Raw genomic sequence first — 20,931 nt, forward strand, 5'->3', positions numbered from 1 at the left:
CTTTAGGATTCTCTATGTATAGTATCATGTCATCTTCAGTGACAGCTTTACTTCTTCTTTTCCGATTTGGATTCCTTTTATTTCCTTTTCTTCTCTGATTGCTGTGGCTAAAACTTCCAAAACTATGTTGAATAATAGTGGTGAGAGTGGGCAACCTTGTCTTGTTTCTGATCTTAGTGGAAATGGTTTCAGTTTTTCACCATTGAGGATGATGCTGGCTGTGGGTTTGTTACATATGGCCTTTTTTATGTTGAGGAAAGTTCCCTCTATGCCTACTTTCTGCAGGGTTTTTATCATAAATGGGTGTTGAATTTTGTTGAAACCTTTCTCTGCATCTGTTGATATGATCATATGGTTTTTCTCCTTCAATTTGTTAATATGGTGTATCACGTTGATTGATGCATATATTGAAGAATGCTTGCATTCCTGGAATAAACCCCACTTGATCATGGTGTATGATCCTTTTAATGTGCTGTTGCATTCTTTTTGCTAGTATTTTGTTGAGGGTTTTTGCATCTATGTTCATCAGTGATATTGGCCTGTAGTTTTCTTTCTTTGCAACATCTCTGTCTGGTTTTGGTATCAGGGTATTGGTAGCCTCATAGAATGAGTTTGGGAGTGTGCCTCCCTCTGCTATATTTTGGAAGAGTTTGAGAAGGACAGGTGTTAGCTCTTCTCTAAATGTTTGATAGAATTCACCTGTGAAGCCATCTGGTCCTGGGCATTTCTTTGTTGGAAGATTTTACTCAGAGTTTCAATTTCAGTGCTTGTGAAGGGTCTGTTCATATTTTCTATTTCTTCCTGATTCAGTCTTGGCAGGTTGTGCATTTCTAAGAATTTGTCCATTTCTTCCAGGTTGTCCATTTTATTGGCATAGAGTTGCTTGTAGTAATTCTTCCTGGTTGTCCATTTTATTGGCATACAGTTGCTTGTAGTAATCTCTTATGATCTTTTGTATTTCTGCAGTGTCAGTTGTTACTTCTCCTTTTTCGTTTCTAATTCTATTGATTTGAGTCTTCTCCCTCTTTTTCTTGATGATTCTGGGTAATGGTTTATCAATTTTGTTTATCTTCTCAAAGAACCAGCTTTTAGTTTTTTTTTTTTGTTTTTTTTGTTTTGTTTTTTTGTTTTTTTGCTGTACGCGGGCCTCTCACTGCTGTGGCCTCTCCCGTTGCGGAGCACAGGCTCCGGACACACAGGCTCCGCGGCCATGGCTCGCGGGCCCAGCCGCTCCGCGGCATGTGGGATCTTCCGGGATCGGGGCACGAACCCGTGTCCCCTGCATCGGCAGGCGGACTCTTAACCACTGCGCCACCAGGGAAGCCCCCCCAGCTTTTAGTTTTATTGATCTTTGCTATCGTTTCCTTCATTTCTTTTTCATTTATTTCTGATCTGATCTTTATGATTTCTTTCCTTCTGCTAACGTTGGGGTATTTTTGTTCTTGTTTCTCTAATTGCTTTAGGTGCAAGGTTAGGTTGTTTATTTGAGATTTTTCCTGTTTCTTAAGGTAGGATTGTATTGCTATAAACTTCCCTCTTAGAACTGCTTTTGCTGCATCCCATAGGTTGTGGGTCATTGTGTCTCCATTGTCATTTGTTTCTAGGTATTTTTTGATTTCCTCAGTTATCACTTCGTTATTAAGTATTGTATTGTTTAGCCTCCATGTGTTTGTATTTTTTACAGATCTTTTCCTGTAATTGATAACTAGTCTCATAGCATTGTGGTCAGAAAAGATACTTGATACACTTTCAATTTTCTTAAATTTCCAAGGCTTGATTTGTGACCCAAGATATGATCTATCCTGGAGAATGTTCCATGAGCCCTTGAGAAAAATGTGTATTCTGTTGTTTTTGGATGGAATGTCCTATAAATACCAATTAAGTTTTTGGATGGAATGTCCTATAAATACCAATTAAGTTTAATGTATCATTTAAAGCTTGTGTTTCCTTATTTATTTTCATTTTGGATGATCTGTCCGTTGGTGAAAGTGGGGTGTTAAATCCTGTACTATGAATGTGTTATTGTTGATTTCCCCTTTTATGGCTGTTAGTATTTGCCTTATGTATTGAGGTGCTCCTGTGTTGGGTGCATAAATATTTACAATTGTTATATCTTCTCCTTTGATCCATCCCTTGATCATTATGTAGTGTCCTTCTTTGTCTCTTGTAATAGTCTTTATTTTAAAGTCTATTTTTTTCTGATATGAGAATTGTTACTCCCACTTTCTTTTGATTTCCATTTGCATGGAATATCTTTTTCCATCCCCTCACTTTCAGTCTGTATGTGTCCCTAGGTCTGAAGTGGGTCTCTTTTGGACAGCATATATATGGGTCTTGTTTCTGTGTCCATTCAGCCAGTCTTTGTCTTTTGGTGGGAGCATTTAATCCACTTACATTTAAGGTAATTATCGATATGTATGTTCCTATTCCCATTTTCTTAATTGTTTTGGGTTTGTTATTGTAGGTCTTTTCCTTCTCTTGTGTTTCTTGCCTAGACAATTTTTTTTAGCATATGTTGTAAAGCTGGTTTGGTGGTGCTTAATTCTCTCAGCTTTTGCTTGTCTGTAAAGTTTTTAATTTCTCCATCAAATCTGAATGAGGTCCTTGCTGGGTAGAGTAATCTTGGTTGTAGGTTTTTCTCCTTCATCACTTTAAATATGTCCGGCCACTCCCTTCTGGCTTGCAGAGTTTCTGCTGAAAGATCAGGTCTTAACCTTATGGGGATTCCCTTGTTTGTTATTTGTCATTTTTTCCTTGCTGCTTTTAATATGTTTTCTTTGTATTTAATTTTTATAGTTTTTTTTTTTTCCTGCATTACACGGGCCTCTCACTGCAGTGGCCTCTCCCGTTGCAGAGCACAGACCCCCGACGCGCAGGCCCAGCCGCCATGGCTCATGGGCTTAGCATCTCTGCGGCATGTGGGATCTTCCCCGACCGGGGCATGATCCCATGTCCCCTGCATCGACAGGCGGACTCCCAACCACTGCGCCACCAGGGAAGCCCTGATAGTTTGATTAATATGTGTCTTGGCATGTTTCTCCTTGGATTTATCCTGTATGGGACTCTCTGTGCTTCCTTGACTTGATTAACTTATTTCCTTTCCTATATTAGGGAAGTTTTCAACTATAATCTCTTCATATATTTTCTCAGTCCCTTTCTTTTTCTCTTCTTCTTCTGGGACCCCTATAATTTGAATGTTGGTGCATTTAATGTTGTCCAAGATGTCTCTGAGACTGTCCTCAGTTCTTTTCATTCTTTTTTCTCTATTCTGCTCTGAAGTAGTTATTTCCACTATTTTATCTTCCAGGTCACTTTTCCGTTCTTCTGCCTCCGTTATTCTGCTATTGATCCCTTCTAGAGTATTTTTAATTTCATTTATTTTGTTGTTCATCATTGCTTCTTTCCTCTTTTGTTCTTCTAGGTCCTTGTTAAATGTTTCTTGCATTGTCTGTACTCTATTTCCAAAATTTTGGATCATCTTTACTGTCATTATTCTGAATTCTTTTTCAGGTACACTGCCTATTTCTTCTTCATTTGTTAGGTCTGGTGGGTTTTTACCTAGCTCCTTAATTTGCTGTGTTTTTTTTCTTCTTTTGCCTTCCTTACTGTGTTTGGGGTCTCCTTTTTTCAGGCTGCAGGTTCGTAGTTCCTGTTGTTTCTGGTGTCCGTCCCCAGTGGCTAAGGTTGGTTCAGTGGGTTGTGTAGGCTTCCTGGTGGAGGGGACTAGTGCCTGTGTTCTGGTGGATGAGGCTGGGTGTTTTCTTTCTGGTGGGCAGGTTCATGTCTGGTGGTGTGTTTTGGGGTGTCTGTGGCCTTATTGCGATTTTAGGCAGCCCCTCTGCTAATGGATGGGGCTGTGTTCCTGTCTTACTAGTTGTTTGGCATAGGGTGTCCAGCACTGTAGCTTGCTGGTCGTTGAGTGAAGCTGTGTCTTGCCATTTAGATGGAGATCTCTGGAAGAGTTTCACCGTTTGATATTACATGGAGCTGGGAGGTCCCCTGTGGACCAGTGTCCTGAAGTTGGCTCTCCCACCTCAGAGGCACAGCACTGACTCCTTGCTGGAGCACCAAGAGGCTTTCATCCACACGGCTCAGAATAAAAGGGAGAAAAAGTAGAAAGAAAGAAAGAGAGAGAGAGAGAGGGAGGGAGGAACGAAGGAAGGAAGGAAGGAAGGGGATAAAATAAAATAAAATAAAGTAAGATAAAAAAATAAAGTTATTAAATTAAAAAAATTAATTATTAAAAAAAAAGTGTTTTTTTAAATTAAAGAAAAAAACCCAAAAAACGGACGGACAGAACCCCAGGACAAATGATGAAAGCAAAGCTATACAGACAAAATCTCACACAGAAGCATACACATAAACACTCACAAAAAGAGGAAAAGGGGAAAAAATAATATATCTTGTTCTCAAAGTCCACCTTCTCAATTTGGGATGATTCGTTGTCTATTTAGGCATTCCACAGATGCAGGGTACATTAAGTTGATTGTGGAGATTTAATCTGCTGCTCCTAAGGCTGCTGGGAGAGATTTCCCTTTCTCTTCTTTGTTCACACAGCTCCCGGGGTTCAGCTTTGGATTTGGCCCCGCCCCTACGTGTAGGTCACCTGAGGGCGTCTGTTTTTCGCTCAGACAGGACGGGGTTAAAGGAGCCGCTGACCCGGGGATTCTGGCTCACTCAGGCCGCGGGGAGGGAGGGGTATGGAGTGCCGGGCGAGCCTGCGGCGGCAGAGGCCGGCGTGACATTGCACCAGCCTGAGGTGCACTGTGCGTTCTCCCGGGGAAGTTGTCCGTGGATCACAGGACCCTGGCAGTGGTGGGCTGCACAGGGTCTCGGGAGGGGAGGTGGGGATAGTGACCTGTGCTCGCACACAGTCTTCTTGGTGGCGGCAGCAGCGGCCCTAGCGTCTCATGCCCGTCTCTGTGGTCCGCGTTATTAGCCGCGGCTCGTGCCCGTCTCTGGATCTACTTTAAGCGGCGCTCTTAATCCACTGTCCTCGTGCACCAGATAACAAAGAGGGAAGAAAAAGTCTCTTGCCTCTTCGGCAGCTCCAGACTTTTCCCTGGACTCCCTCCCGGCTAGCCGTGGTGCACTAGCCCCCTTCAGGCTGTGTTCACGCCGCCACCCACAGTCCTCTGCTTGCAATCCGACCGAAGCCCGAGCCTCAGCTCCCAGCCCCCACCCGCCCTGGTGGGTGAGCAGAGAAGCCTCTCTGGCTGGTGAGTGCTGGTCGGCACCGAGCCTCTGTGCGGGAATCTCTCCGCTTTGCCCTCCGCACCCCTGTTGCTGTGCTCTCCTCCACGGCACCGAAGCTTCCCCCTCCGCCACCCGCAGTCTCCGCCCACGAAGGGGCTTCCTAGTGTGTGGAAACCTTTCCTCCTTCACAGCTCCCTCCCAGAGGTGCAGGTCCCGTCTCTATTCTTTTTTCTCTGTTTTTTCTTTTTCCCTATCCAGGTACCTAGGGTGTTTCTTGCCTTTTGGGAGGTCTAAGGTCTTCTGCCAGTGTTCAGTGGGTGTTCTATAGGAGTAGTTCCACGTGTAGATGTATTTCTGATGTATCTGTTGGGAGGAAGCTGATCTGCGTGTCTTACCCTTCCTCCATCTTCCTCCTCTCCAGTTCACCTCAACTTTCATTTTACATTTTCCACTTATGTTCATATATATATATGTATAAATATATTTATACATATGAAACGTTATAATATTTCTGTTATAATTAAATATTTACAACATTTCTGTCACTTATCTAGATATTACTTTTTGCTTTTCATCTTCAGTTTTTCCCCTCCAAACTCAAACATTTATTGAAGATATACTTTATGACAACAATCCTATAATATAATATTCCATAATATAGTAGAATATAATACATTCTAAGATGTATAATATAATCAAGTCTATTATAATACATAACCATATATTCTAATAATATGTAATATAGAATACAATATTTCTTTTTTTTTTTTTTTTTTTTTTTGTGGTATGCGGGCCTCTCACTGTTGTGGCCTCTCCTGTTGTGGAGCACAGGCTCTGAACGTGCAGACTCAGCGGCCATGGCTCGTGGGCCCAGCTGCTGCACGGCATGTGGGATCTTCCCGGACCTGGGCACGAACCTGTGTCCCCTGCATCGGCAGGCGGACTCTCAACCACTGCGCCACCAGGGAAGCCCCAATATTTCTTTCACTTTGGTCTTTCTTAGACAAATAAAGGACAAGGGTTATATGCTCAGTGTCATTTTGTAAACTGTGAATAATTAATGATTAGCAGTCCACCATTTCTTTCATTTTTCTTCACCATTCATAGTAAGGTAGTAAAATTGGCAGTGGAGAGGAAGGAATGTAAAAGAGCCCCAATAAAGATTGAGAATTGATGCAAGAGGGAAGAGATATGGGAACATATGTATATGTATAACTGATTCACTTTGTTATAAAGCAGAAACTAACACACCATGGTAAAGCAATTATACTCCAATAAAGATGTTAAAAAAAAAAAGAGGTTGAGAATTGTAGGTGGTGTGTATAGATGAAGGAGGTAACAAAAATGTCACAAATAGTGGACCTAAAAGCCTGGGAAGAAGTCTAATTTATAGAAATGAGGAAGGCATGTGGTGAATAAGTTTAGAAGGGAAGATGGGCTCAAATTTAGAGATGGCAATTAAAAACGGTCATAGAACAGCCATGTGGAGAGGGAACAAACAGTTGGGAATGGGGGTTGAAACAGATTCTGCATTGCAGAAATGAATTTTGGTTCATTCACGAAGAAACCAAAATATTCCACCCATTTATTTAACTTAGTAATCACCCAAAGTATGTAAAATGCTGTGCTAGAGACTGTGGAATGTAAAATAAAAAATGTATGTCATGAGGTCCTTACTTTTCAAGAGTGTGAATGATGGGAGTGGATATCTGTAAATAAATATAATAAGGCAGACACATAAGTACAAAAGTGGAAGGTTGGTGGAGGAGAAGATTAATTCTGACTGGGGAATTTGCAAACACTTCTTAAAGGAGATAGGATTTAAGCTCAGCCTGGAAGAATGAGTGGGATTTGAAGAGTTGTGGCCAAGGGCATTTCAGGCAGAGGGGAAAACTTCAGCAAAAGCAGGAAGATGGGAGGGAATAGCACATGTTTTGGACTACCAGTGTAGCTCCATACCTTGTGATAAGCAAGGAGGTGTAATGGAGCGTGAAGTTCAAAAGAAAGCCGTGCACCAGTTTATGATTTTTGAAAGCCGAACTAGGGAATTATGAAATGCAATCACCAAAGTTTTCTAGCCAAGGGGTAACAGGATCTTTGAGAAATTAACTCTTGGCTTTGTTTAAAACTACCTCAGTTGGAGTTAGGAAGTCCTAAAATATTCAGTTAAGAGAAAAATATGTGCATGAAGTAAAGCATTAAGCGAAGGGGTGAATCAGAGCTAAGGAAAGAAACTTAGAGAATGTCTGTATTTAACATCAAAGGGGAAAATAGCGTTAAAAGTGGGAGACTCTACTTTTTATAGTTGCAAATTTTAGTCTTAGACTACAACTGTCTCTCTGTAGATAGACATGAATATCCTTAAAGTCACGTATAAAATGTGCATTGATTAATTGAAATGTGCATCACCTAGAAAATGTGCATCAATTAATTTCCTAAATTTTTGGACGCTGTTTCATGAGAATTATTTTTTCCTAATATTCTTTTGGCCTTATAGATGATCTTTGCATCACACACATCTGTGTGCATATACATCATAAGAGTTTATTTCTGTTTGTAAAAACTGAGATAGCCACAAGCACGTAAATAATAATATTTTTTTTATTGGTTCATTTAGTAAACATAAACAAGGTGTAAGTGGCATTGTGCGAGACATTAATTATTTGCATGCTTGTTGTTTTCAGAAGCCCCGAAGTTGATCGTAATTCAGAGTGAGCTCTTGGTTGCCCTTGGGGATACAACAGTTATGGAATGTAAAACGTCTGGTGTTCCTCCACCTCAGGTTAAATGGTTCAAAGGTACATTTCTTAAGTATGTTCATGTCTGGTTCACTTAGTATTGTTTTCTCTTTTAGATAAAAATGGTTTGTTAAAAATTTGTTTTGTTATGTGACTTAGGAGCTCCATAAAATGTGCTTATGGTCTCACTAGAGACGATAGTTCAAAATTCTGCACTCTGAATGTCAGCATTTGACATCTGGTGTGGATTACAGGACCGTGAAAATCAAAGCAGGAAAACTTCGCCTGTGCTAATCCAGCTGAACATTCTCTTTATTAGTTTAGGATTGTTTCCTGTAGAAAATTGTCCAAGAATATTCAGTTAATGTTTAAAATAGCTTCACTTATCTCAGTTCACTTTGCTTAGGCTCTCACAATTAGGAAGTTTTCTAGATTCTCCAGGACGCTTTCTATAAAGAGCTCAAATAAAGACATACCTCAAAAATTACAGTTGAATGACATTTGACTGAAAGACAAACGTATTTTGTGGTCAGCTTCATCATGCATGGTAGCTGTTTATATCAAGTATAGAAATTATCTGCCTCCATTTGTGATATAAAGATTCTACCTCTGTGATTCTGTAATAAAATAACAGTAATGTGCTGCTTGTCCTTGGTGAGAATGCCCTTGGGTCCTGGTCTAGGCTCAAATGCTGACAGTAGATATCTGTATAAAATGTCCTGCTTCTGTTTTTCTCTTAGTTTTTCCAATCTATGAGAAAGAAAAATCCGCACAAACACCCTAAGAGGGAGGTTGCTAGGATTATTGAGATGCTGTTTGCAAAATACTCTTTAATCTTCAGATGAAAAATGCTAAATAGTACAAAGCACTATTGTTATGATTCTGTTTGTTAAATCACAGACATTCCCATAGCAACAGGTTGATGTCATAATTACAAAATTGTGAATTCACCTCGGGTTCAAACTCTTAGGGAACACGAGGTGAAAAGGAAAGGCTTTATGTAGAAAACAAATACTTTTCAATAATACAAATCAAAAATAGGGAAACTAGGAGATAATGTCATTTTCATAGTTTTCCATGTTAAATGATTTAGTCTTCGTGTTTTCTCTGAAAAGAAAGCATTTCTTGATTTGCTTCTTAATTAGGTTTCAGTCAACAAAAACTAATTTTCCTTATTTGAAAAACTTAAATCTTTAACTTACAAATGAAGTAGATAAAAGTTTCAAACTCACATCTTAATTAAATAAATCCAGAAAAATATCAATCAGTAGTTTATGTTAATAATTTAAAAAAATCTTTAAAGTAATGGAATCTGCTGATTTCTCTGCCTGTAAATAGCTGAGTCACAGAGAGAAAGTCTTTTATTCTCCCAAGTAGGTGCTATGCTCCTGAATAGTCTGTATGTCAGCTTTGGTCCCACAAATGGCTTGAGAGATGAATGAGGAGTTAGGGAGCTATGCAGCCACCACATGGAAGATTCTAGAATTGACTGCCTAGTAGTTTCGTTTCTCAACCAGAGACATTGGAGTTCAGTGCGCCAAGTAAATCATATCCCATTTCTCTGTTTGAGTTACGCACCAACAGAGCTAGCATGTGGGCATTAAGCACTGACAGATCATGTTGGAGGACCTGCTTCAATTGATGTTCATCTCCAATATGCAGAGCTGCCCTGAACCCCAGTATCACTTCTTCTCCCAGTCCCAGGCAGGCAATTTATTCCATAAGCAGAATCTGGATCATAAAGAGAAAAGCCAGGGGACAAACTCTCCTACATGCAAACTGGCTCCAAAAAGAAAGGGACGAGGAGGCAGCTGGACCTTTCTTTGCCGCCTCTGCTGGGGATGAGACAGCAGCAAGGTTAGGAAGATCCTACCTTATGGAAACCACAGAGGGAAAGAATAGTTCTTTCCCTAACCATAAGAATCAATTTTTCTTCATAGCTTTTTTTTCAGGCAGTTCTTATTGAATAAAGTAGGTGGTCATTTGTTTATTTTTTATTTATGGTAAGAACACATGAGCTCTACCCTCTTAACAAATTTTTAAGCATACAGTACACTATTGTTACCTCTAGGCACTGTTGTACAGCAAATCTCTAGAACTTATTCATCTTGTATGATTGAAACTTTATGCCTGTTGAACAGCGGCTCCCCATTGCCCCTGCCCTGCAGCCCTTGGCAACCATCATTCATTAATAAATTATATTTCATTCAGACCATTTGAGAAAAGGAGTTTCGTACATACAAATGCCCCCCAAAATTTTAGATTTTAGAAATGAGCAACATAAAGTGGGTTCAGAGAAGAATCAGGGACACTGTTAAAATGTTGTATAAAGAATATTTCTGGTAAAATAGTAAAGAAATTGAATTTGTTTCTTTAGATCTGTTGTTGCTAAAGTGTAGTTGGCAATCCCTGGAGGTTCCCCACAATTCTTTTCAGGGAATCCATGAGATCAAGATTATTTTCCTGATGATACTAAGATGTTATTTGGCTTTTTCACACTCATCTCAGCTACATGATATGTGATATCCAATAAAGTGAATGCAGAAGCAAAAATGAACACTCAGCTCTCTTCTGTTAAGCTAGACATTCTAGAGATTTGCAAAAATGTGAAACAATGCCACTTTTCTCACTAAGTTTCTCTTGTTCAGGGAAATTTTTTTTAATAAAATACATTTATGTTAAAATGTCATGAGTTACTAGAAAATAAATACATATGTTTAAAAATTTTTAAGTTTCCTTTCTAAAATGCGAAGTACAAATAAATATAATCCACATAAACAAAAATTCATTAAAGTCCCCAATAATTTTTAAGAATATAAAAAGGTCTTGAGACAAACATTTTTGAGAACCACTAAAGAACCTTCAACAATTTAAAGGGTCTTATGTCAGGGATAATGATCTCTCTGTTAGTCTTTGCATCCACAGAGGCCAGAATTGAATTTAAACTAAAGCAGAAAGAATCCTCCTTAATGGTAATGATTGTTCAATCCTAGAATAGATTGTCAGCAAAGTTTATATGTTTTACTATGTGTGTAAACATTCTTCTAATCTTATCTAATATTAAAAGTATATACTCCCTCAGTCATTTTCATCTCAAAGTTCTGTATTTCTCTATGGCTTCTCAATAATTTGATTACTAATTGTTCAGTAGAAATAAAGAGATGACCAAAATGTGATCAAAATGCAAACTTGATATAACCAGTATTTTCCAATTTATATTTTGTTTCATTACTGCTATTCCTTAAACACTTTTATTAAAAAAAAAAGCTACTAGCAAAAAGTAGCTTTTTAGTCTTTATTTCATCCTGTTATGTCCTCTGACATATACAGAAGAAATAAAGGAGAAGTAAAATCCAAAAATCTAAATGCATTTTAGTCCAAACATTTTAGTGCTTGATGAACAGCTTGGTCACATTGCATCCTCCCCTAGAGGGAGGAAAGTTTATGTCAACATCATCTGCTTTTACTTATGAAAGTTTCCCAGAGGCACATAGACAAGGCTTTAGTTGCTTCTCTCATTCTCGCGTGGTATCCAGTAGCAAGCTTAAAAGGATGATTGGGGTTTTAAATGTTGGAATGCTGAAAAATACTTTATTTTTGGCACTGACAGTTGCTAATGTAATTTTTTTGTTTTTAAATTTATGGCTCCTTTGACCTCTTCTCCTCCCCAAATTATAAAAACAAAAGGAGAATTGTTTGTTGCTCTGAGTCTGTTGGTGGATGCTTTATGTAGTGTCCTAGAGAATTACTAGCTCTGGCGTTTTAGCCTGTTAAAAGCTAAGGGAGTTACTTCCACAGTCCTTAGTCCCAGGGCACATGGCTAAGCTAGTATATGGCATTTTGGAGAGGACCTCTTCAGACTTGACATCTGGGCATGCTGTGAAACCCTAAGGCAATGGCCCTTAAACCTCCTGGAATTTTTTAGGATCCCCACAGAGTGTAACATCACCCTTTACAAAAACAAACAAAAAAGATATGGACACTAAGCTGCCACTTAAACATCAGTACTAGGTAATTTTTTATGGTGTTTGTCATCCTGGTAAAATTCATTCTTCGATGAGGGGAAACCTTGGAGGAAGGGAAGCCTAAGGAAAGGCTAACCCAACTTAGAGATTTGTTGAGGCATTGCCTGCCTTCAAATAGAAATGGTTCTCAGGGGATCTGAGGCACTGCAGGGACAGGTAACCCAGAAATAACTCATCTTTCTTGGGTCACTCTACCCTCATACCGAGGTCAAACTCGATATCTGGTTCCATCCTCCACTCATTTGTCCCCTGCCTGCTTCTTCCAAAAAAACCTCTAACTCCAACTTAAAGAACTTTGATGCCTAATACAGATTTAGTAGAGGTGTCCTGGGAGGTTTATATAACAATACTCCTCTCTGGCCATTGTCAAGAGTTCCTCATCCATTCTTTCTCTTCTCTCAGCAAGCTCTTCCCTACCCTCTCTAGCCAGCTGTGGTTCCTACTTCATGAGTCATCCTTAGAATCATCTTAGGCAGCTCATACCTTTCACAAGACAAAATCTGACTGAGAACATTCAGCAAACCAGAAACCTGGTCATTAGCCAAACTAAGAACACCCATAGTCTCCGAAGCATTTCCTGGGTAATTGAAATTCATCCTGCCACAAAGATGGTAGAAACCTCATTTCAACCTTCATCTTCCCATTCCCTTCTTACCTAACACAGCCACGGTGACAGCTGCCACTCTCTCCTAGTCCCCCAACATAGCTTCAAAGAGTTTGTTCTCATTTAGGTACATATATGGTAGGAAATATTTGTACATAATTCATTTAGGGCCTAATTTTTGACTATAGATTAGCCTGTGGAATTATACAGACTAATAAATCAGCTCATTACCAAGAAACACGCCATTCTTTCATTGCATAAACATTGTTTAAGTGTCTGCACTGTGCAAGACACTTGTATTTAAAAACTACAATCGTTTTCTTCAGAAGTTGTGCAATCAAATCAATAGCAAACTATGTAAACATGTAACTGTTTAACGTTTTCCGCTTTGTTTTGACTTAGGGGATCTTGAGCTGAGGCCCTCACCATTTCTCATTATTGACCCTCTCTTGGGACTTTTGAAGATTCAAGAAACTCAAGATCTGGATGCTGGTGATTATACGTGTGTTGCTGTCAATGATGCCGGAAGAGCAACTGGCAAGATAACTCTGGATGTTGGCTGTAAGCATCCCGTCTCTGATAGACAAGTTTGTATTGAAATTGACCTGGTATCTTTTGACACTAATAACTTTGAAGCAGTTGGTGGAAATATTTGTCAGAATGGCAAAACTACAGTTAGCATTTCAGATTATTAATATAATAATGGTAGTTAGCATGTACCAAGTTTTTTTCTGTTTACCATGCACTGTGCTAAGAACTTGTATATGCATTATATCATTAAACCCTCATAACAATCCTAAGAGGAAGATACTATAATTTTCTCTGTTATATAGGTAAGGAAACGGAAGCTTAAAAAGGCTAAGCAACTTGACCAGGGTCAAGAGCTATGGAGGGACAGAGCCTGGATATTTGAATCTAGGTTGTTTGATTTCAGAGACTGTAGGCTTCACTGGTCTATCATCTGTTGCCAGACATTTTCCTATCAGGAGTCATCCATTTGGACACCAAATTCCTAAGTATTAACATCTGGAGGCCAAAACTTAGACTTTGGCCCTAGACCATAATTTGGAGATGTTGATGACAGCAAAGGTAGCAGATTGTTATCTTACTTTTTAAAAAAAAATTCACTAGCAATGACTCCTCTATGTATAAAACAAAGTACAAACTACAAATAAATGTCAATCACAATGTGAATGATACAGCATGTGCATGACAACTTTAGTCAGATTACTCAAGAAGTTTGGCCCTCCCTCCTTCTTCATCTCTCCATCTCATGTTTCTTCAAAAATAAAATTACACAGTTTGGTAACACATGAAATAAAACAGAGCTTATTTCATGTGAAAAAGAACCTGGCAGCTTAATTTTAACAGATAAGTCAAATGTTTGCATCACTTAAATTTATAAAATATGACATTTCATTAAATTGTATTTTCATTTATGCATGATGATTTTCATGCCAAAGCTGTTTTTTTTTAACAAAAGTTAAGAACTATAAAGAAAATGCATTTTTTATTTAGAATAAAGTTAACACAAAACATTTTAGTTCTACTAACTTTGTTCTTTAAATGAAAATCATGACCCTCTAAGCTTCGTATTTTATTTCATATAAACTAAAATTTTTTTCCAGCTGGGATCTTTTATGATCCCCATGCCCCCTAGGCTGTCTGGTGAACACTCTGCATTCTTGGTGATTATGCCCTTGGGGTAGAATCAACAAAGCTGAAAATGGCCACAAAGACCACTGTAGAATCTGTCTAGAGCACAGCAAGATGTGTTTGAACCATGACTAAACTCTGTGGTTATTAAGAGAAGTGCCTTGGAAATACGATTGGAATCTCTGGGTGGAGGGTCTCTGAATCTACCAGCAGAGTGTGAAATACAAGAAATGCTTTTAGAAATATAAGGTCCAAATGAAGAGGGTGATTAGATACAGAATTCTTGTTTTCAAGAAATATACGAAGTTTCACTTCTCAACATTTTCTAGTTTTGCTTCTCTCTCTTTCCTGCACAGATATTTTCTATTCACCCAATATTCTTGTAGAGTTGTCTAGCTCTAGAAGGAAGAGTGAAATAGCCCAGCAAAAAGGGAATGACACCCTCAAACCCTCCAAGACTGTAGAAAATCTAAACATCTTACATGTTTCTTTGCTTACTTACTGTCTTCTTGAAAGTCTTTTTAGCTTCTGGACTTTCCAGGTTCTCTCTTCAGATTAGTGATAAACTATATAAGGGTTAGGTCTGTCTGTGCTGGAGTGACTTGGAGTAGATAGGAAACCATCCTAACAAAAGTTTTATATTTATCCCTTATTCCTTGAACTGAATTTTGTTTTACCTCCACTCATATTCAAGGTCTTCACTCTCAACGACCCTTTCTAAAACAATGGCTTCCTTAACTTTTATTCCAATAATTGTCCTGATGGAACTACTTATATAAACTCTATTGTTTGCTTACTGTAACCTTGATCATTGTTAAAAATTGCCAAATAACTTAATATTAACATCAGTACCATTCATGTTTCTGCTATGCCTTAACTATTTCCTTATTCACCATTAGAATTCTGATCATTGTAGCTTACAAAGTTTGACTAGACCTTTTCTGTCCACATAAAACTATTGTTACATATCCTGGCAGATAGAGGATGTAACTGCCAAGCACTGTGCAAGTGATAGTTGCAGTGATAGTTGTGATTATTGCTATTAGGTTTAAAAGCAAACAAGTTTTCCCTAGAATTTATATAGTGTTTAAGAGAATGAGCTCTAGAAAGGGACTGGGTTTTCTACCTGACTTTTAACAGTACCTACCTGATAGGTTGGTTGTAAAGATGAAATGAGGTATTATCACCTATGTGCATTCAGCATGTCAGCAGTTACTGCTTTTCCTCCAAAGCTGCTTAATGGACGTGTATCAAATAGGTGAATATTAATTTTACAAACTGAATGGTCACTTTGATTCTTTGAGTCTTGAAAAATAATATAGAAATGCATATATGATAGTGGTATAGTGTTTAAGATTAAGCATTGTGCTTTTAATATGATAGTCACTGTTTCAACTTGATTTTTTTTTAAAAAGGGCTTGAGACAATTTAAGTACTACTATTAGTGGTGCATAAAATTATTCATTTGAGTTCCAAAGCTACTGGGCATAAAGTAGATTATGACTTAAGAAGAAAAACTTGCTTTTATCCATATCATGTAACTAGTTAGACTTTCAGATTGTTTTTGTGGGCCTATTATTTCACATAAACAATACTAGATCAAAAATAATCATAAAAAGGCCATTTAATGTTATTCATGAGTTCTAGCTTCTTGTAGTGAGTCTCCGTTATGGACATTTCAGGTCAATATTCAGGGAGTGTTACCAATGCTTTTCATCCTTTTTTAAAAGGGTGTCATGTGGAAGAGAAGAAGATTGGCTACATCAAACAAAAAGTTGGCCTGGCAGTGACTTTATTTGCAGCATTCCACATCACAGAGGGTGATGTTTTAGACTTAGACTGTGGTTTCATGTTTTGTGGTTTGGTAGAACCAAAACAGTATGTTCAGCCATTTTAGGAAAGAAAGAAAATTTCAGTTTGACTAATCTAATGCAAGAGTTGCCATAGTGGGGATAGATTTAATTATCACTAAAGGAACTAGAATAATTTTATAGAATAGGTATCAGAGCAAGATGGTCAATCTGTTTGTAACTTTTATATTTTCAAAATAATGTGTGCACACAGCCATATCCACCTGTAAGTGACAACAGAGCTGTACGGTGCTTTAACCCTGTGCAGTCCTCAAAGTGCTTGCACACAAATATTTAGGTGATCACAGAGGATCCAGCCTAATAAATCCAACAGACTGTATGCAGAAGCCAAAATTGAAACTAACATTAGATACATTAAACTCCAGAACTATGATTTAATAAATTAACTATACAATATTTATGATCATTGATAGTTTATAGTTGGGTGATTACTACATGCTAAATGATTAATAATGATTCTCTCTTTTAACAATGTGAGATAGGATATGTTATCGCCCTTTTATTCATGGGGAAATTTAAACTGGGGGAGGTAAAATAATTTTCCAATTTTATAGACTAAGAAATAGTGGAGCTGCGATTTGAAACCACCTGGTGGGCTGTAGCTTCCCTAAGCTACTTCTCTAAGCAGCTCCTCTGTACAAGTTCCACATTTTGTACTATAATCACTTCTGCTTCCTTTCCCACTGGTTTTGTTAATCTGTTTACCATCCACCCAATGTTAATTCACTTGGAGTCTGAATTGGTCACACTCAGGAGTAGGAAGTACTTAAAAGGCTTCTTGGCTTGAGGTAGGAGCTGCTTCATTTTGATGTTTGCTTGTCATTGATGCTGTCTTGGCTGCTTACCTAGTGCCTGGTACTCTCATTTGCCTTGTTTTCTGGTACCAGTACATTTATTCCCTGACCTTGTGCTTGTCTCGTGCCTGACACTCTTCCCAAAGCTTCTTCACCACTGGTGACTTCTCTCATCTTAATTGAGTTTTGTGAGCACAACTTGAGCTTCACTTACCTTTTTTTTTTTTTTTTTTTTTTTGTGGTACGCGGGCCTCTCACTGCTGTGGCCTCTCCCGTTGCGGAGCACAGGCTCCGGATGCGCAAGCTCAGTGGCCATGGCTCACGGGCCCAGCCGCTCCGCGGCATGTGGGATCTTCCTGGACCGGGGCACGAACCCGTGTCCCCCGCATCGGCAGGCAGACCCTCAACCACTGCGCCACCAGGGAAGCCCTACCCTTTCTTTTTTCTTTTAAATCTTTACTGGAGTATAATTGCTTCACAATACTGTGTTAGTTTCTGTTGTACAACAAAGTGAATCAGCCATATGCATACATATATCCCCATTTCCCCTCCCTCTTTAGCCTCCCTATCCCACCCTCTAGGTCATTGCAAAGCACCGAGCTGATCTCCCTCCCTGTGCTATGCTGCTGCTTCCCACTAGCTAACTGTTTTACATTCAGTAGTGTATATATCTCGATGCTACTCTCACTTTGCCCCAGCTTCCCCCTCCCACCCCATGTCCTCAAGTCCATTCTCCGTGTCTACATCTTTATTCCAGCCCTGAAACTAGATTCATCAGTACCATTTTTTTTTTAGATTCCATATATATATCTATGTGTTAGCATACAGTATTTTTATTTCTCTTTCTGACTTCACTTTGTATGACAGACTCTAGGTCCAACCACCTCACTACAAATAACTCAATTTTGTTTCTTTTTATGGCTGAGTACTATTCTGTTGTATATATGTGCCACATCTTCTTTATCCATTCATCTGTTGATGGACGTTTAGGTTGCTTCCATTCCTGGCTATTGTAAATTGAGCTGCGATGAACATTGTGGTACGTGTCTCTTTTTGAATTACGGTTTTCTCAGGGTATATGCCCAATAGTGGTATTGCTGGGTCATATGGTAGTTCTATTTTTAGTTTTTTAAGGAACCTCCATACTGTTTTCCATAGTGGTTGTATCAATTTACATTCCCACCAACAGCGCAGGAGGGTTCCCTTTTCACCACACCCTTTCCAGCATTTATTGTTTCTCAATGTTTTGATAATGGCCATTCTGACCAGCATGAGGTCTGACCTCATTGTAGTTTTCATTTGCGTTTCTCTAATAATTAGTGATGTGAAGCATCTTTTCATGTGCCTCTTGGCCATCTGTATGTCTTCCTTGGTGAAATGTCTACTTAGGTCTTCCACCCATTTTTTAACTGGATGGTTTGTTTTTTTGATATTGAGCTCCATGAGCTGTTTGTAAATTTTGGAGATTAATCATTTGTCTGTTGTTTCATTTGTAAATATTTTCTCCCATTCTAAGTGTTGTCTTTTTGTCTTGTTTATGGTTTCCTCTGCTGTGCAAAAGCTTTTAAGTTTAATTAAGTCCCATTTGTTTATTTTTGTTTTTATTTCCGTTACTCTGGGAGGTGGGTCAAAAAAGATCTTACTGGGTGGTTTATGTCAAAGAGTATTTTTCCTCTGTTTTCCTCTTAAGAGTTTTATAGTGTCTGGTCTTACATTTAACTCTGATCCATTTGGAGTTTATTTTTGTGTATGGTGTTAAGAAGTGTTCTAATTTCATTCTTTTACATGTAGCTGTCCAGTTTTCCCAGCACCCCTCACTGAAGAGGCTGTCTTTTCTCCATTGTATGTTCTTGCCTCCTTTGTTATAAATAAGGTGCCCATATGTGCGTGGGTCTATCTCTGGGCTTTCTACCTTGTACCTGATAGATCTGTCTACAAGATATTGATCTATATTTCTGTTTTTGTGCCAGTACCATACTGTCTTGATTACTGTAGCTTTGTGATATAGTTTGAAGTCAGGAAGCCTGATTCCTCCAACTCCATTTTTCTTTCTCAAGATTGCTGTGGCTATTCGGGGTCTTTTGTGTTTCCATACGAATTGTAAAAATTTTTGTTCTAATTCTGTGAAGAATGCCATTGGTAGTTTGATAGGGATTGCACTGAATCTGTAGATTGCTTTGGGTAGTATAGTCATTTTTACAATATTGATTCTTCCAATCCAGGAACATGGTATATCTCTCCATCTGTTGGTATCATCTTTAATTTCTTTCATCAGTGTCTTATACTTTTCTGCATACAGGTCTTTTGTCTCCCTAGGTAGGTTTATTCCTAGGTATGCTTTTCTTTTTGTTACAATGGTAAATGGGAGTGTTTTCTTAATTTCTCTTTCAGATTTTTCATCATTAGTGTATAGGAATGTAAGAGATTTCTGTACATTAATTTTGTATCCTGCAACTTTACGAAATTCATTGATTAGCTCTAGTAGTTTTCTGGTAGCATCTTTAGGATTCTCTATGTATAGTATCATGTCATCTGCAAACAGTGACAGTTTTACTTCTTCTTTTCCAATTTGTATTCCTTTTATTTCTTTTTCTTCTCTGATTGCTGTGGCTATGGCTTCCACAACTATGTTGAATCTAAAAGTGGCAAGAGTGGACATTCTTGTCTTGTTTCTGATCTTAGTGGAAATGCTTTCAGTTTTTCACCATTGAGTATGATGCTTACTGTGTTTGTCATATATGGCCTTTATTATGTTGCAGTGGGTTCCCTCTATGCCCATTTTCTGGAGAGTTTTTATAATAAATGAGTACTGAATTTTGTCAAAAGCTTTTTCTGCATCTATTGAGATGATCATATGGTTTTTATTCCTTAATTTGTTAATGTGGTGTATCACATTGATTGATTTGTGTATATTGAAGAATCCTTGCATCCGTGGGATAAATCCCACTTGATCATGGTGTATGATCCTTTTAATGTGTTGTTGGATTCTGTTTGCTAGTATTTTGTTCAGGATTTTTATATCTATTTTCATCAGTGATATTGGCCGACAATTTTCTTTTTTTGTGATATCGTTTTCTGGTTTTGATATCAGGGTGATGGTGGCTTTGCAGAATGAATTTGGGAGTGTTTCTCCCTCTGCAATTTTTTGGAAGAGTTTGAGAAGGATCACTGTTAGCTCTTCTCTAAGTGCTTGATGGAATTTACCTGTGAAGCCATCTGGTACTGGGCCTTTGTTTGTTGGAAGATTTTTAATTATGGTTTGAATTTCATTAGTTGTGACAGGTATGTTTATATTTTCTAATTCTTCATGGTTCAGTCTTGGAAAAATTGTACCTTTCCAAGAATTTGTGCATTTCTTAGTGGTTGTCCATTTTATTGGCATATAGTTGTTTGTAGTAGTTTCTTATAACCTTTTGTATTTCTGTGGTGTGAGTTGTGATTTCTCATTTTTCATTTCTAATTTTATTGATTTGCATCCTCTCCGTTTTTTTCTTGATGAGTCTGGCTAAGAGTTTACCAATTTTGTTTATCTTCTCAAAGAAACCCCTTTTAGTTTTATTGATCTTTGCTATTGTTTTCTTAGTTTCTATTTCATTTATTTCTGTTCTGATCTTTATGGGTTCTTTCCTTCTACTGACTTTGAGTTTTCTTTGTTCTTCTTTCTTTAGTTTTAAGTGTAGGGTTATATTGTTTATTTGAGGTTTTTCTTGTTTCTTGAGGTGAGATTGAATTGCTATCAGCTTCTCTCTTAGAACTGCTTTTGCTGCGTCCCACAGTTTTTGGGTCATCGTGTTTTCATTGTCATTTGTTTCTATGTATTTTTTAAATTTCTTCTTTGATTTCTTCAGTGATATCTTGGTTATTTAGTAATGTATTGTTTAGCCTCCATGTATTTACGGTTTTTACAGTGTTTTTCCTGTAATTGGTTTCCATCTCATAGCATTGTGGTCAGAAAAGATGCTTGATATGATTTCAATTTTCTTATATTTACCAATGCTTGATTTTTGACCCAAGATATGATCCTGGAGAAGATGTTTTCTGGCTGCA

General features: G+C 38.2%; 1 protein-coding gene across 5 annotated transcripts in view; it reads left to right on the forward strand.

Annotated features, from left to right (window-relative positions):
* Positions 1-20,931, forward strand: part of HMCN1 (hemicentin 1) — a 526,618-nt gene that overhangs the window by 239,152 nt on the left and 266,535 nt on the right. For all 5 annotated transcript variants that reach the window (XR_014015141.1, XM_081225456.1, XM_081225458.1 and 2 more), the window contains exons 14-15: positions 7,881-7,994; positions 12,966-13,124. Coding sequence is in view for 4 of the 5 variants with exons in the window: in XM_081225456.1 (XP_081081582.1) it covers positions 7,881-7,994; positions 12,966-13,124 (273 nt within the window). In the remaining variant the exon portion in view is untranslated. The remainder of the gene's footprint in view (positions 1-7,880; positions 7,995-12,965; positions 13,125-20,931) is intronic.

Source organism: Mesoplodon bidens (assembly GCF_964165515.1).
Source record: "Mesoplodon bidens genome assembly, chromosome: 2".
NCBI classification, from domain to species: Eukaryota; Metazoa; Chordata; class Mammalia; order Artiodactyla; family Ziphiidae; genus Mesoplodon; species Mesoplodon bidens.